At 40.9% G+C, this 17,438-nt stretch overlaps 2 protein-coding genes across 4 annotated transcripts; one reads left to right on the top strand and one right to left on the bottom strand.

Moving 5' to 3' along the window:
• Positions 1–348: 348 nt before the first annotated feature.
• Positions 349–2,540, bottom strand: LOC134882911 (small integral membrane protein 29-like). Of its 3 annotated transcripts, none has more exons than XM_063910935.1 (6): positions 2,522–2,540; positions 1,266–1,319; positions 835–1,058; positions 728–753; positions 530–635; positions 349–421 (listed from the first exon to the last, which is right to left on the bottom strand). In XM_063910935.1, the coding sequence occupies exons 3-6, from the start codon at positions 976–978 to the stop codon at positions 368–370; spliced, it is 330 nt and encodes a 109-aa protein (XP_063767005.1). In that variant the 5' UTR covers positions 979–1,058; positions 1,266–1,319; positions 2,522–2,540; the 3' UTR covers positions 349–367. The 3 variants fall into 3 exon arrangements, with proteins under 3 accessions (XP_063767005.1, XP_063767016.1, XP_063766997.1); XM_063910946.1 differs by having other exon boundaries at positions 835–1,016; positions 2,522–2,537; XM_063910927.1 differs by lacking the exons at positions 1,266–1,319; positions 2,522–2,540 and having other exon boundaries at positions 835–1,226.
• Positions 1,683–17,327, top strand: pik3c2g (phosphatidylinositol-4-phosphate 3-kinase catalytic subunit type 2 gamma). Its single transcript, XM_063910906.1, has 33 exons — positions 1,683–1,802; positions 2,607–3,133; positions 3,247–3,326; positions 3,795–3,952; positions 4,879–4,993; positions 5,470–5,581; positions 5,971–6,041; positions 6,206–6,269; positions 6,432–6,557; positions 6,798–6,828; positions 7,406–7,589; positions 7,732–7,854; positions 7,998–8,126; positions 9,019–9,133; positions 9,221–9,354; positions 9,446–9,634; positions 10,471–10,564; positions 10,744–10,838; positions 11,092–11,272; positions 11,410–11,517; positions 11,626–11,718; positions 12,170–12,299; positions 12,390–12,526; positions 12,642–12,811; positions 12,918–13,074; positions 13,166–13,275; positions 13,382–13,550; positions 14,521–14,639; positions 14,719–14,815; positions 14,904–14,967; positions 15,072–15,154; positions 15,295–15,420; positions 15,862–17,327. The coding sequence occupies exons 2-33, from the start codon at positions 2,684–2,686 to the stop codon at positions 16,012–16,014; spliced, it is 4,167 nt and encodes a 1,388-aa protein (XP_063766976.1). The 5' UTR covers positions 1,683–1,802; positions 2,607–2,683; the 3' UTR covers positions 16,015–17,327.
• The last annotated feature ends 111 nt before the right edge of the window (positions 17,328–17,438 follow it).

Raw genomic sequence — 17,438 nt, 5'->3', positions numbered from 1 at the left:
TGTGTGTGTGTGTGTTGCTCTTCAAGCCTAACCCATTAATGTTTATTAGAATATCACACAAAACATAAGCTTTTAATTTTGGTTTAAACGTTCAGTTTATTGCTCAACAATAACATCTTGCTTAATCCTTCAAAACACTTAAATTCTCAAAAAAAGAAAACAAAAAGTTGAAGCATATAAAGGATCACAGTGGCAACCGCTGTGCAGATGAACATGATGAACATGGATGTGGTGCTAGTGGCTGATGAGTGACACTCAGATGTCTTCAAACTTCATGAAGCACTAAGTCTATATTTGTAAATCATCGGCAATACAAAATATAAATGAATAAATTGTCGTCATGGCAACTTTTTGATTGATTTCCAGTTCATAATCCATATTCAGATGAAAAGGACAGCTTCCCCTTCTTGTATAAAGGTTCCTGAAAATAAAGAACAAATCTTAATAAGTTTACATTCACAGTACCAGCCATGCATGGATGTGATATAAAATGTATTTAGTCGTTTGTCAAGTTGAAAGGTTTGCTCACAGCCAGCTCCTCGTCTTCCTCCCTGTCAGCGTCATCCCATTGGTCCTGCTCCTCTGCGGCGTCGTAGGTGTACAGAGGAATCATCCTGTGACGTAGCTCATCTAATCTGTACAAAAGTATACAAAATACATTTTAACACAACGTAAAAGATATCAAATTGATCTAAAAGTGATGCATAAATCACAGAAACCTGCTTACCTTGACTTTCTTCTGAAATAATAAACCTAAAGATAAGCATAACAAAAACAGCTTTAAAATACTTATCATTCAGCTATGTGTGCCTTAATATGCAAAGGTATTCTTACCATTGCCACCGCACATCCAATCAATATGAGCAGTACAATTGGGATGAGTGCAAAGTACCCAGGAGATCCAGGTTTGGTTTTTTGGGAGGGTGAAATGTGGGGAGTTGTGTGGTTGAAATGCATTTCTTGCTTCTCCTCGTCCATATAGTACACTCCTATGTGTCGTGCACCTCAGCTGACACCTTGGTGACACATTCAGCGGAGTGCCGTTGCTGTCATTCCCACTAAAATGCCATGTTGGGTTTTTGAAATCCTCGTAAATATTGCAATAGTCAAACTAAGAGATTTCTAATCCAAAAATCAGAATGCACTTTGTTGAATGTTTCAATTGACATGACTAAGAAATAGATTACAGTTCGAAGGATGCCTTCTAATGTCCAAAACATCCCCCCCCCACCCCCCCCGAAAAAAATGGAGTCATTTAAACTTACCTTAACTGTCATATGATTGCGAACTAACATGTCCTTCAGCCTTCTTTCATTTCCCTTCACAAAAGAAACACAGTGCGAACATGACAGAGCGTCAACCTGCTCAATGACATTCCTGAGTGAGGAGTGGATGTGATGCAGTTTCTTAGTTTAGTTGACCTGGATATATGTGTCTAATACCTTTTTATTAATATCAAAATCACATTTATGATATGAATAATGTATTACTGCTCACACTGTATTTTGGTTATTGCTTAAAATGATGAACATCGTAAAAAAGAAGAAAACTGGAAAATGATCTGGATTTTTAGTTTGATTATCTCACTGCCAGTGTACTGCTCTCTTGCCTCCAGCAGAGGGACATTTGCTGTGGCTTCAGGAAGGGGGAGTACAGGAGGGACAGTGGGAGGGGTAAGGAAACCCAGATGGGAATCTGAAATGTTTGACAGGTCTAACTAGCTGAGCATTGCTTCATACACGCTTTCACTCCGGTCGATACACGATGAGTAAACAGGAATCACAGTTATCAGAGCTTTGATGGTGAGTTGGAAACAGTAAATGAAATACTCTGCAATGATATCGAGTTACTTGTAGGTTCTCTAAGTGGTAAACGTGCTGTTAATATGTGGGGACTAGTACATGTAGTATATTAATTGAATAACATGACAGAACAGACAGACAGATAGAAGACTTTCACAGGTTTCATTTCACATAACTTTTCCATAGATATTGTGGCGCGAGCGCCGGTGGATTTCCTGTTAAGATTTGAACGCTTGTTAATTATTAGACCATGGTGAACCTGCAGCTTCAGTTAGACTCGAGTCATAAAACGGTTTGTCATGCCTGCATTTATTCACATCTATCTACTGAGATAGATTGTGTGCTTAAGTAAAAGTAGAACTAACAGAGAGCAGGAATACTCTGTTTCAATTAAATGTCTTGCATTCAAAATCTTGCTAAAGTAAAAGTACTGGTATTAAAATATAATTAAAGTACCAAAACTAAAAGTACTTATAATGCAGATTTCAGAATAATATACGTTGTATTATATGTTGTGGTTATAGTTATTGATGCATTGAGGTGTTATCAAAGCTGGTAAAGGTGGGGCTAATTTTAATTCCTTTGTAAGCTGCAGGATAGCTTGTGAATATTTTTTCAGTTGTGACTAAAGTCTTATTTAAGTCTTGATTCAATTTCATATGATTAACCCAAATCTGCAAAGTCACTAAGGTAAAAAGTAAATCTAGCACAATATTTACCTAAGAATTGTAGTGCTACAAGTCCCTCAGAATTGTACTTGATCAAATTCACTTAATGACTTAACATCTCTGTTGATAACAACAGAGTTCTGCAGTCTGCTGGATATGAAGTGAAGACACACTGAGAGTGCGAACCAGGAGGACAGCTTCCTTTAAAATGTGATGGATCCTACTCAAAAGCGAAATGGACCAATCCAGAGACAGGATGCTTGTGTCAGTGACCTCCCCATGCCTCTCGTTGCTGATGATGATATTTACGAGTGTGTGGAAGACAGTCCGTGTGAGACCATCTTGAATGGGCTCATCATAAAACCAACTGAATCCCAGCCCAAACCTCCATGCCTTCCCAGGGGGCAGGGGCCAGGAGGACCGGGGAATACGGACCACCAAAGCACAAATGGACCTGCCCCAGTCACTCGCCCTCTCCCTCCCCTTCCCCTCAGAACCAGGTTTCCTAGTGATTGTTTGCCAGTCAACCAAGCCAGTGTACTACCCCCTCTTCCCCTCCCAAGGATACACTTACCCCTCAGCAAAACCAAAAAGCAGAGCTGCGTTGAATTCCTGCCCCCTCCTCAAAAACTGAATCGTTCCAAGACGGAAATAGACAATCATGTGAGTATTTTTGGCAAATACAGAGAACTTTTTTGAGATTGAATGAAATGACCCACATTTAAATTGACAAGATCAAAGATGAGGCCTAAGCGTGAGCCTCTTTTTCACATCAGGACCCATGGGCCATCACAGTAACGGACACCCCAGAAGGCAGCACCAAGACCCTGGCCTCTTTTTCTTCGGCAACTTCCAAGTAAGAGAGCATGACATGTAGTTCCTACATTTTTACCGCAGTTTGTTTTTCATTAACTTTCTGGCATGTTAGTGTTAAAAATATATTAACCTGTTAATTGAATTGGAAAAGTTTTGTTTAAAATCACAGATGGATACAAAGCTGTAATGTAATAAAATACTTGGTAAATGGACTGTACTTATATAGCACTTTAGCAGGTCTTTTCATTCGGCCATGGATTCGGGAGCCATTGAGGATTAGGTATTTTACCCTAGGATACATCGACATGTTGACTGGGATTGAACCCACAACCTTCTGTTTAAAAGACATCGTACTCCCTTGCAGCCACAGTCGCCCACAATACTTAGGCTTATCTTTATGACTCATATTCATATGAGTCATATTCATAAAGATAAGTACAGAGCATGTCTTCATACTTAAACAGGAATAAATTCCTTCCCATTTTTTTTTTTGTACCCTCTTTGGCAGACTGATGACACGGTACAGGCACACAGACAGCGTTCATAACTCCGGTGTGGTCTGGAGTCGTGTGCGGCAGATCCACCCGGCGCTGCTGCAGCAGGTGGAGGTGACAGTCAGCGTGGCAACTGAGTGGGGAACTCACCAGCTGCCCGTCCCCACCAAAGGTATCTTAAACCCACTTAGGACAACAGTAACTCACAATTAATGCAATAATCATAGTTTGGCCCACAAATTAAACTTTTGCTTGTCTTATATTGTACCTCTCAAATATATATGTTAACATATATTAATGAGCCCAATTTCAAATAAATTCAGTCATTTAGAATGTAAAACATTTTCTAACAAATCTCAGTTGATAAAAAAAAAAAAGCCCAATAACTTATTTCCATAACAAGCTTGAAATTTAACCTTCATATTTACCTTTATTATAAACAATCTGAGGCTTCTGTTTTAAGGAATGAGCTGCCAACAAAATGAATGAAACCCTTAAGAGAGACGGGATGTAGGCTGTTTTTTCCTTAAACCATTTGAAATTATTGCGCATTATTCGCCTACATTTGATTTGTTTTGCTAACTTGTAACTTAACTTATGAGGCGATATTCACCTCTATAAGTGGCCCAGCTCTCCGTGTATTTTTCTGTATGTGGCCCTCTGTGAAACAAGTTTGGACACCCCTGATCTAGAGTAAACATAATTAAAGTTGTGCTTTTTCATTTATGTTTGCGATGGTGGATTCAGAACTTTTAACTTCAAATAGTAGCAAAACTACAATGTAAATGTACTTATCATAACCTGGGAAATGTTCTCAAAGTATCAAAAGTAAAAGTATCCACGATGGAAAATGAGCCATTTTAGAGTAGGTCTTGAAACACTTATTTTGAACATCAAGAAATTGGGAGAAAAAGGGCTGCCCTGTTTTGTCTTGCAGGGAAATTTAAATCTTAATCATTCCTATTTTTACAGGGGAATAAAATCTTATCAGAACATTGCACGAACCTGAGAGATCTAATCAGCATTTATTATCAATAAATAATAAAGAGTTATATTTAAAAATGTATCATATGTAAAAAATTCTGATCTTTTATCCAGTGAACAGGACAGTGAAGACTCTGATTGATGAAATCTTCCAGCTGCTGGACCTCACTCCCAGCACCAATGGGCAGCATTATTTAAAACTGTGTGACTCCGATGAGTATCTCCACAAGTAAGTCCCCAGCTGTGATGTTATAGTACAGGAGTTTATAATGGCTGGGACTGTGGCCTCACCTGAGACAGCTGAGTTTACTTTGTTTTGCCAGATTCTTGAATGCCTGAGCCTATAAACACTTAACAAAAGACACAGTATAACTGAGACATTCCTTCAGACTGCGACACAATCACAATGGTAAGTCTGTCGTGAGAAATGTGTTCTGACTCTGGGAAAAGTGGGAAAAACAGTAAAATCCCTCCTGGAAATTCACTGAATCTGTGAACTGTGTCTTTAACAAGATTACATATTTTTAATCTACTCTGTGCGATCTTATTTGAATAACTACTGTAATATATTTTCACTTCTGTTCACTGAGCCCATCCGGTGTAGCCCACCTCTCACTTATAAATCCTCTGTTATAGTCTATGATGTTTTATTAAAACCTTGTCTGTTTTCACATCCTTTGTTTTTATTTGGTTATCTTTTCTTAGTGAAGAACTGCTGGGTGTGCACGAGACTATTCAGATCTACTCCAAGCTTCAACTAGAGGTGCCCCTCCGATTGCTTCATGAGAACAGCCAGAGACACCGTCTGTGCCGAGATGTGAGTCAGTTCAAACTCCTTCCCTGTACCCCCCTACATTAGAAATCATTTACCATAAAGGGGTGGCCTGTCTTCATTCTTGAAATGCTGTCTTGCCTGGCTGCCAGCCAGCTCTTTATCATCAGGGCTATTGTAGCTTATAAAAATCTCCACCCTGAGTTCTTGACTTTGTTCTGTTTACACATCACGTCATGGCTGCTGGCACTTAGCAACAAGAGCGAAATGGAGTAAAGGTGAACGTGATTTTCCTAAAAATAGTCATAACAATAACCTTTTCATTGGCATTTAATGAGCCTACATGCTTTAGAAGAATAATAGGAGATTATATAGTAATCCAAAACACACCATCATTCCCAGCAGTCAGTATTTCCACCTGTTTGTTCTCTAAGGGGGAGGATGACGCAGCCCCATGCCAGCTGTACCAGCTCCTGCGCCCCGGCTGTGTCTTCAACACCTGCAAGTATGTTACATCCCACATCAACTTTGCAAAATGGACTCAATAACATTGACAACTATTCAGTGAGTCATGTGTCAACCCCAGTCTGTTTGCAGGAAACATAAGGAAAGGTAGCTTTGCTTCATGGTTTCCTACCTCTACATGTTTAACCCTTTCTTCTCTGTCAGGTTGAGCCTGCAGAATGTGCTCACTAGCTACAACAGAGAGGTGACAGAGCTAATGAGGCTTAAGGTAACCAGTGGGACAATTTTATATTTCACACACACATCTTACAGTATGTGATGTTGACTATTTTTACTGCATACTTGTCACTGTTTGGTTAGCTACCTCAGGAGAATTCTGCTTAATCAGTCGATCTGACTTTTCTAATACCTGATCTCAATGTTTCTGCAGTCTGGGATGAACGTTAATGTGCTTGTGGACTGCGTTCGCTCCATTAGCAATCTGCTGGGTGGGCTCACGTGTCCGGAGCTGGAGGATACTATTGGCAGGCTCAACAGAATCAGTCCCATAACTCTGGTAGACTATCTCACACACATTTGTGAAACTGTTGTTGCGATACATTTTTAAGTCTGCTAAAAGCAATTTCTTTCTTTTCATAGAATACTGTTTTTTAATTTTGTTGTAATTCTGTGTTATAACAGTTTACAATACCCTGCCTCTGAAATATTGTGACCAGAAAAAGGTTGCGTGTGGATAAAAATACCTCCTAATGCCCCTGATGAACTATACAGATCTGTGTTTCTTTATGTTTTACAGAGTCCTGATGACAGGTCTGAATGTGAAACTGGTGAGTAGCTGTTCATCGACTATAATACTGTGTGTGTGTGTGTGTGTGTGTGTGTGTGTGTGTGTGTGTGTGTGTGTGTGTGTGTGTGTGTGTGTGTGTGTGTGTGTGTGTGTGTGTGTGTGTGTGTGTGTGTGTGTGTGTGTGTGTGTGTGTGTGTGTGTGTGTGTGTGTGTGTGTGTGTGTGTGTGTGTGTGTGTGTGTGTGTGTGTGTGTGTGTGTGTGTGTGTGTGTGTGTGTATGTGTGATTACATTCTCTGACAGTGATGTCACCTTGTCAGTAAGTGTGTGTGGACAGATATTAATGACACTTTACATAATGTATGTGTAGTTGAGATTGATATAAAGTTTGAGTTTAAACATGACCTGAGGATTGGGGGGAGGGGCCTTTTCCCCGACTCAGCTTTTCATGTCGTGACCAATTTTGAATTCTTGCTCCTGTGATACTGTGATACTTGTTCTATGATTTCCAGGTGAAATATTGATTGTATAGTAGGGGACTTAATTAAAGTTGTACCTGTTTGCTTTATGTATATTCACGTATGATTATCCAAACTAATGTTTGTTATCTGTATTCTAGCTATGATCATGCTGCACCAGGCGCTGCTAAAAGTGCTGCAGATCTTTTTTGACAACTTCCATTCAGACTTCAGAGGTCAGGAAGTAACCAGGAACTTTCAAATACTTGACGTTGAGAAGAACCATGAAATCCTCCAGTTTAATATCTCCGCTCTCTACAAACTGCAGACCAACTGGTTGACCAAGTATGTTAATTTATAGCCACACTATACTTGCACACACATTTTGATACAAGTACAAAAATACTGAAATATATATGCTCACAGACATGTTGACCACACCACTAATAAGAACAATGATTTTTCTTTCCTTTTTTGTCATTTTTAGTTATGAGAGCTTCTCTGTTTCCTGTGAGTTGACGTACAGGGGAACAAAGATCTGTGACACAGGCATTTCAGAAAACATCAGCACCGCTTTGTCTTACGGACACAAGATCCACTGTGACCGCATGTGAGGACAAAATCTTCTGGGGTCTCTTACAAATACTGTCATGTCATCATGTTCAACTTCCTCTTTGCTTGTTCACACAATAACATTGCCATTCATGAATAAGTGAAAATGGAGACTTCATGACTGCATGCTTCTGATCCTAGGATGGTGTTTCCTGTTCCAGTGAATGAGTTGCCATATGAGAGCATGTTGACGTTTCGCCTCAAGGGCTCCAAGCGGGGCAAGAACCCCGAGTTGTTAGGCTGGGCTGTACATCCTCTGTTCAGCAACAGGTGGGACGTCTGCATCATTTACACCAAGTCAATATATTCGCTTTTGAAATCGGTTAATGAATCATAAATCACATTTGGCTAAATGCTTAACCTTGTGACATTTATGATCAGCCTTATTGCATGCTGAATGTGTGCCAAATGTTCATGTGTGATACCTATTGTGAGAAACAAGTTCCATGTATGATTGGAGGTTTGCAGGAACAACAAAATATCTCTGTGTCCGCCTTAACTACTGCAAAGCTCAACTTGTAAAATGGGGCTCTTTTTAACAAATGTTTTGCATAAGGTTTTGAGGAAGAGACACAAATCCATATTGCCATCAAATAGTCAATTAATACAAATACTTTTTTTTGTTCCTATATGTTTTAAACATACTTACTAGGTTTTTTTGTTTTGTTTTTTGGGCAAGCAGAGCCTTTAATGTAGTGCAAATGAGAAGTAGGGAGACAGAGGGGAAGACGCACGGCATAGGGACTCAGGTGGGATTCGAACCTGGGTCGAACCCCAGTATATGGCCGTCTGCTCTACCCAATGAGCTATTCGACGGCCATACTCACTTGTTTTTAAAGAATAGCGTGGCCCAGGGCCCCTTGAATATTTTGGATACGAAAAAAAAGACAACATAGTATTATCCTGCCTTTAAAAATGGTTGTTTCTCTCGTTCACAGTGCATTTATTTAATGTTTGAAGGCTGATTTGTTCTTGTATATGAACCAGTACACCCCTCATTGTTATGTACAGATAAATAAAGGTTATTGCTACCCTTTTTGAATTTTATGTTCTTGTAAAGTACTTCATGTGCATTTAATAAACTGTATTCCTGAGCTCTTAGAGACAATGGTATAATATAATTGACCATGAATGACCTATTATGTTTGCTCTGTTTGTCCAGGACTCTGGTAATGGGGACTGTTCTGCTCAGTATGTCCACACTGAGCGAGCTGCTTGCCGCTCCCTCCCCCGCTCTGTTTGACAGCCACAGACAAGCCAGCGAGGTTATTCTGCAGGTCAGTAACACAGTACAACTCTTCCGCCTGTTGACCAAAACACAACACATTACCCGATCAATCATCCATCTTTCCATCTGTCCCTAGCTCGAGTTTCACAATCAGTTTGAGTGGAAGTATCAGAGGCCCATCGCGCTCCCCGGTTCAATCCTCTTTACTCATCCTTGTGAGGACTTGCAAAAGAAAATGCTGGAAGTGTCTAAGAAGCACTGCCTCTGCTTGTGAGTATAAGGAAAAGGAGATTTCTATTCCCTTGCTTTCTCCTTCTGTCTGTATCCTTTAACATACCTGACATTTTCTCTCCTTACCCAGTCTAACAAAAAATGAGACAGCTTTCCTCTGGAGTAAGCGTCACTGCAGTGACAAAGCAAGTACTTTCCTCCACCTGCTGCTGGGTGGGGCCCCCCGATGGCAGCCTGAAGACTTGACAGAAATCTATACTATTGTAGAGAACTGGCCCCTGCATCTGCCTGAGGAGGCCCTCTACCTGCTCAGTGACAGGTGGGTTTACAGGCAGAAACATGTACACAGTCAATATGCAAAGTCGTAAATATTTATTTAATTATAATATGGTGCAACTGTCACAGAACTGACAAGTATTTTGGCTGATTTCAATTGATTTAATTAAAGTCTTCAATTGAAGGTTTCAAGGTTTCAAGGTTTCAATTGAAATTCACACCATGACATCATTGCAGTAAGATATCTGCATCTTGTAAGGGAAGATCCAAAATATGTTTAAAACACATTATTCATTTGAATAGGCAAGGTGTCAGTCACTTACACCTCTATAAATATGGGAATAAAGAACACTTTTAATCACAGATCTAAAAACAATCATAGGTTAAACAAATCTATGTAGTATTTGTAATAATTACATTAAGAAATGTCCTTTAAAGAATGGAGATGGCTAAGAGCAGAGGGGGAACCAAGATGATCAGTTTAACAAGCAGGTAGAGCATATCTACAGGAAGAAACTCTGCACTGCAACACACTCTGATTTCCACAAAAATAACTCAGATCCCTCTTGAGTTTCCCCGTGGCTGTTTTTGTCTTGACTGACAGACTGTGGAACAGAAAGAGTTAAAAAAAAAAAAAGTTTGAAAGACTTTCAAAAACTGATTGCTGAAAACAAAACAGACTGAACAGGAGTTTATCTTTGGTGGAGTTGCACTCTTTGCTGGTCACACCCGACTGTCATCTTTACATTCATATACCACAATCAAACACAGTAGTTACTATAAGAACGTATAACACTCATATCATGTATGGTTTCCTACAACGCTCCCCTATGATTTAGACTTTGATTACTGTTGTTTGTTTCAATATATCTTTTTCAGTTTTCATGATCAGACTGTGCGGAGGACTGCAGTTCAGTACTTTGATCAGATACCAGATGGTGAGCTAGAGGAGTTTCTGCCACAGTTGGTCCAGGTAACACCAACACACACCCATAACGATAACTGTACACACCAAGTGACACAGTTAACATTTCGCATCCTTCACATTCATCTCCTTACTTACCAGCAGATTTTAAATATGAGAAAGAAGTGGCACCCTGTTCAGCTGCCTCAGTGTTTGATGTTAGTTTGATCAGTCCTCCTGTCCTGCAGGCTCTGAAGAGTGAGTGGGAGTTGGATGGACCTCTGGTCATGCTGCTGTTGGAGAGATCACTGAAGAACATACGGATTGCCCAGCAACTCTACTGGTGAGTCGGACATCAAACTGAGTGACTGTAGACTTGGATTACTGCTAACACTGTTCATTCACTTAAAAGGTTGTAACATATGAAAGTAAAGATGTTGTTTTACATATGAAATGTGTTAATTGTGATGATGTTGTTGCAAAACGGAGTGAACATTAAACTGGTTAATGCATTATCTATCTTTAGATTTCTGTTTTGATGCACAGTATCTTCCAGTCCAGTGCTGTAAAGTCATTAATATTTCACATGCTGGCAGGCTACTGGAGGATGCCCACACTGACCCGTACTTCCAGAGCTGGTTCAGTAAGGTGCAGGCTGCCCTGCGGCACGGCTGCGGCCGCGCTGTGAGGCAGGAGCTGGAGCAGGAGACCCGCCTGGTGTCTGTGCTCGTGCAGGTGGCTGACAAAGTTCGCACGGCCGATAAGGCTCGACGTAAGGTCTGTAAACAGTTTTCTCATCCACACATTTACCAATAACTCACTCAGTGCTTCGTAAGCTTCGCCCGTTTCTTACTAACTCCACGAGTCATGCTTTTTATTTAATAAGTGCTTACATTTTATGCTTTTCTTTGCAGAATGTTTTAAACAAAGAGAAGGAAAAGATTAATGACTTCTTCAAAGATGGAATCAGCTGTTGTTTGCCACTGGATCCTGCAGTCCGTTTAAAGGCCTTGAACATGGATGTAAGAATAATACACAGCGCACTCCACTTTATGTTATTACTGTAATCTAATATGCAGCCATCCGTGAACCATACCATAATGTTTACTTCTCCCATATGTTGCTTACAGGCCTGTACGTTCTACAACTCCAATGCTGCTCCTCTGGGGATCTCATTCATCTGCTCTGACCCTCTGGCTAAGAATATCAGTGTCATCTGCAAGGTTGGTAATAATATCTCTATAGATCCTCTCTTGGCCTCATGCAAGCATACTATAATATTCATATCTGGACTTTCTCCTTTTTTCTTTGAAGTTTGCTCTTACTCATTTTCCCTAGTCAGATCACAGAACAGAACAAACTAAAAGTGTAGCTTCATCATAAGCATTTTAAACACCCAAAAAGTTGAAATTACAGACTTTTCAGTTTCAGTAGTCACATGAGAGGAGCTCCTTGTTATGTAGCATATTTTTTTAAGCAATAGAAAGTAGGAAATGTCCGGCTGCTAACATCATGTTATCAGGGAAGAGCGATGCAGTGACAGAAAAAGGGACACCTTATAAAGCACCTTGCATAACCAGGATACTTGTGACTTGACACCTAGGCTGTCTTGCTGGGTGATAAAGCAACCTTTTTAGTAAACGGTTACCTTCTTTCTGTTAATGCGTTGTTCAGACAGGAGATAACCTGCGTCAGGACATGCTGGTGCTCCAGATAGTCCGTGTGATGGACAGAGTTTGGCTCGAGGAGGGTCTGGACCTGGGAATGATCACCTATAGGTGTCTTTCTACAGGCCAAGCTCAGGGTCAGTTTTTAGATGCATTTGAATATTTCCCCTTTCTTCAATCTTTCTGTCTGTCAGTTCATGTTCACTTTTACACTATGTGGTTCTCAGGCCTGGTGGAAGTGGTTCCAGACGCAGTGACCCTCGGGAAGATTCAGCAGGAGTTTGGTCTGGGGGGAACACTTCGAGAAGACACACTAGAGAAATGGTTTCACGTGTGGAACAAGACTAAAGACGACTATGAAAAGGTCAAGAACACTTCATCATTTACCATTATATTACCACTGAACATTTAAACATTCATGTTTCCTTTAATACATGTTTTCTTGACTTGTGTAACACCCTCCCGCTGTGCATGTGCAGGCTGTGTTAAACTTCATCCACTCGTGTGCAGGGTGGTGCGTGGCCACCTTCATCCTGGGGATCTGTGACCGCCACAATGACAACATCATGATGAGACACAGTGGACACATGTTTCACATCGACTTTGGCAAGATAATGGGCAACGCACAGAAGTTTGTGAACTTTAAAAGGCAAGTCATTAAAGCAGCAGCATTCTGAAAGAGAGACTAGCGTTTGAGCAGCGATGGGAGGCAGAAATGTATGGAATCATAGAACATATCTCTTTTGCAATGATAGGGACCGATCACCATTCATCTTCACATCTGAGATGCAGCACTTCATCACAGGCGGGGGGCTGAAGCCTCAGCGCTTGCATCGCTTTGTGGAGCTCTGCTGTGAAGCCTACAACATAATCAGAAAACGCTCTGCACTCATACTCAGCTTGTTGGAGCTGGTAAGACCTTTCATCATCACAGTCACAACCTCCATGCGATGTCTGAGAGTAAATAAATAAAACACCTTCTCGTTCCTGGTGTGTTTTTTAGATGCTACCTGCAGGCATGCCAGAACTGAAGGACTTGAATGACCTGCAGTATGTCCAGAACAACCTCAGACCTCATGACACGGACCTGGAGGCCACATCCTACTTCACAAAGTAATTTGATGCAGCACAAGGAAACATCCAGCCTCTGTCTAACTTATATTTGCCACTGTATTCATCAGATTATTTTGAGTAATGGTTTGTATCTATCCCGATGTAGGAAGATCAAGGAAAGCATGGGCTGTGTTGCAGTCAAGTTCAACTTCTTCACACACACCATGGCTCAAGGAAAGAAACCAGATCTGACAGCCCGGCACAGCATCCCTGCTACCAGCACCAACATCCAAGAAGCTGTCATCGAGGGATACAGAACCAAGGGAAAAGATGTGGTGAGGCTGCATGTTGCTCTTTGTGCTGTGGTTATTCAGACCAAAATGCTGGCCTGCTCATGAGAAGTTAAGCCCTGTGCACCAACAACCAGGAGAGCTGATGAAACACGTGAAACTGACGGCAGGTTCAAACACATTTGTTGAAAGAGGAATAACCCCTGGCACTTATCTGGCTGTGTGTGCTTTTGTTGGGACAGCAGTGCTGTGTTTGTAAAGTATTTCCAATACTCCCCAGAGCCGGGTAATTAGTGTTACTGATGGGTGTTGGCATGTCATTGCACTTTGATCAGATTGTGCTTCCTGATATCAGGTTGTTTGGTTACTAATCCATACTTGTGTTTTGTGTTTCTACTGTGACATATTTCCATGCTTTAATGTTCAAAAAGGTCTTTGTTTTTCTTATATATTTTTTTTCTGTGCTGCAGCACCTCTTTTCACCCTGGTTGGTTAGCTGGCTGGATCTGTTGCGATTGGTCAGACGTTTAGAGATGTCCTGCCCCTTAGCCTATCACGTAAAATGTGTGCTAGCATGAGTGTTATATATTGATGTCACTATGTTAAGGAAGTAAACAAAGGAGTCCAATGGAGACTTTTCAGGGAGTGTGTGGGAGAGAAACCCCTTCTGGAAGGGTGCTTTGTGTTACCCTTTGCAGACCGTTTACATGCACAAAAACCTGTATAACAATAGGGCCCCTTTAATAGTAAGCACAGGTTAATCTTACTTTATTCAACCCCAAAGGCACATTAAATATTTCTGAGTTATCCCGCTGTTCAATTCACTTGTATTTATCTCATATTCCTAGCTATAAACCGACTGATAATGAAATAAACTGTAATAACGGAGTGCTTCTTAAGGGTCTATGATGGGAAACTTCCCCTCGAGCTGCCTAATTCCAAAAGATTTTAAACATGTGCGTTATCTCGAATATTCACCCTGCAACCTAATGAGTTTGTTTTGTTCAATTGGCAGGTGTATGAACTGAGAGTAAACATTCATGATGGTTATCTGAACAGTAACATGACATTCGGCGAGTTTGAGCTCATCCATAAGCAGCTGCAGAAACACTTCATTGAATCTATGCTGCCTCAGTGAGTAGAGAATAAAATACACAAACAGCTTTTTTTTTCTTCTCCCGCAGTATTTTGATGCATGTCTTCTTCCTTATAGGTTTCCTAGATGGTTTAATATGTCATTCACCCCGGGCAGGAAGATGTCACAGCTGAATAAATACCTGAAGCAGCTATTTGAGGGACCCTGCAGGGGGGTACGTTCCTCTGCTCGCCGGTTGATTCTGTCATCTCTTGTTATAACGGGCTCTAACTTGCAAACCTGCCTCGCTCTGTCACTTGCAGAATGAATTTGTGTGCAGCTTGTTCCTGGATGGCCCCAACACAGACCAACAAAGTGCAGTTACAGGTATGAGGATCGATTGTTATTCTGTTGAAAAATATCTTGAGGATATACAGTTAATGACATGGTATGCTGCAATTCACCGGCACTGAGTCACTGATCCATTGCAGGAGCCCGTCCGCAGATCCAGCTCAAGATTTCTTACTCTAAGAACTGTAAGCTCTCGGTCTTGGTAAAGCACCTGAAGAACGTGGTGAGTTTCCTTTACTCTTGGTAGTGCATTGTTTATATCGTTTAACCAGAGAGACACTTACAAATTAAATGTGTTTTCTCTTATAAATACCTAACATTGTGTGCTCAAGTTGAAGGCCCTCTATTTTCCATTTTTAACAGAAGCTGGCAAACGGCTCCAACCCTGACGCCTATGTGGTTACTTGTCTGAGACCGGACCCTCAGCAGAGCACCAAGAAGAAGACAAAGGTGGTCCGCAATAATGACAATCCCACCTTCAATGAACTGGTAAAACTTCCATCCTCTCTCTCCTCTATCCATGGTATCCCAGCATCCTTTGATATTCTTTTTTAAATGGGCCTGTTTTGGCTAATACTTAACCCTATATAATTCTCAGATATACTATAACTATAACTGATACTTAATTTTCACATTTAATAAGTTTTCAAACTGTGCAGCACACAACACCCTCTATCTTTAGACCTTTAGTTGGGCTTAAATAAAAACATGTTTAAGAACATCCTGGCCCTATTGAGATGAATGTCTTTTACTCATTTATTTATTTTTAATTGACAATCAAACAACGTTAGAGTGAATGTGTTGTGTGTTCAACTTTGTGGACTCTGACCAGGAGCTTTTCACACTCTAAGAAATGCATTAATCCTCAAATAAGTGTTTTTTGTGAATGTAGAGTTATTTAATAGCCAAATACCTGCCTCTAATTCACAGATAGAGTACCAGGATCTCCCACTGCTGGATGGGATGGTGCTGGAAGTGACAGTGAAGAGCAAGAAGCATTTTGTGGGCGCAACCAACATTAGACTGGATGAGAAGATGCTTGACCAGGAGACCTGGTTTCCCCTCGGGAACTGTGCAATCTGACCTCAGAGAGCTGCACTGTACGCCTGCTGCCAATAGGGGGTGCAACCACACTGAGGAGGAGGATCAAGCCAAAGATTTCTCAGACTCTATGAATGAGCAGAGGAAATCTGTAGTCTCATGTGTACAGATTTATCTGATGCAACTTAACTTCACCGATGAAGTGGATGGGGTGTTTTGATGACGTTACAAAACTGAGTGACTCAGGGAAGGCGACGGTTTACTGCACGATGCATCATTTACATTGATCGTTTATTTTTAAATGTCAACCAAATGAAGGAGACTTGATAACTATTCAATTTTCCCAGATGAAGGGAAGAAACTGTTTTTATTATTCTACTTGCACTTTTATCTTAAACTGTAAAACCGTCCTTGTAAGTTTGTTCGGTCGTGACTGTCAATGTGACAGATAAAAGATGAGGTGGTGTCAGCGGCTGCCTGTGTGACACCTGAGTGTTTGTGTCCCTTTGGGCTGTGTCAACTGGATGTCCTTGACCAGGGGAATTGGAGGCAGGAGGGTGAGGGGGCAGGGAGAGGTGTGAGGGAAGTGTGTGAGCAGGATGACAACTCTGCGTATCTTTCCTGAGGGGCTGAGTTAACACTCCCCTCATCACTCAATTATTTGTCTTTTCCATGAGTGGCATTCAAACACAGTTATGCAAATGCAGAACCTTGTATGCACACAAATTCTCCTGGAGAAGCACCTCCGCACAGACACACTCTTTCCAGGCTTCAGCAGGTCTTCATTTTATCATAATGCCATCTTCCTTTTGACAAGCGTACTGACCCGCACTCCTTTGCCTCATTCAAAGGATTTAGTGATGAGCGAGGATAGAAAAAGGCACTGGATTTGGTTCAATAATGTATACCTCTGTGAATGCTATTTATATTATTTCCTGCTGGGCCTCTCACGGGGGAGTAAGCTTGAAAGAAAATTCTGGCTGCTACTCTTTGATAGTAGTGCTCATACACTATTGATGTATCCTGGCATCACTTATCAATTTCCGACCTAATAGAGGGATAACATCTATTGTTTTGGAATAGATGATTAATCCCCCAAACAACACTGTGCTTCGTGGTTCTTTTTATGTGTGATCAACTCTACCACAATAATTTCACTTGCATCAATTATTAATCATGTGATGATAAGAATCTAATATCCCACTCCAGGGATTTCTTCAATACTTGAGTGGTGCCAGCAGAGATATATCCTTCGTTAGAGTTTCTTTTATGCACTGCTGAAACCTTCTGCTCCTTTTCTCTGCAGCAGAGAAGGCACGTCTATTTTCTGACAATAAAACTGGTATTTATATCTGAGAAAATGTTGCTTTCAATTTATTTATATATTTGTGTTGTTGTTGCTGCATCAGCCACGCTTCTCTATCTGTTGGAGGGTGTGTGTGTGTGTTTGATATGTGGCGCTGCTT

This window comes from Eleginops maclovinus, chromosome 2 (assembly GCF_036324505.1).
Source record: "Eleginops maclovinus isolate JMC-PN-2008 ecotype Puerto Natales chromosome 2, JC_Emac_rtc_rv5, whole genome shotgun sequence".
NCBI lineage: Eukaryota > Metazoa > Chordata > Actinopteri > Perciformes > Eleginopidae > Eleginops > Eleginops maclovinus.
This window is presented reverse-complemented; position numbering and strand designations above follow the sequence as displayed.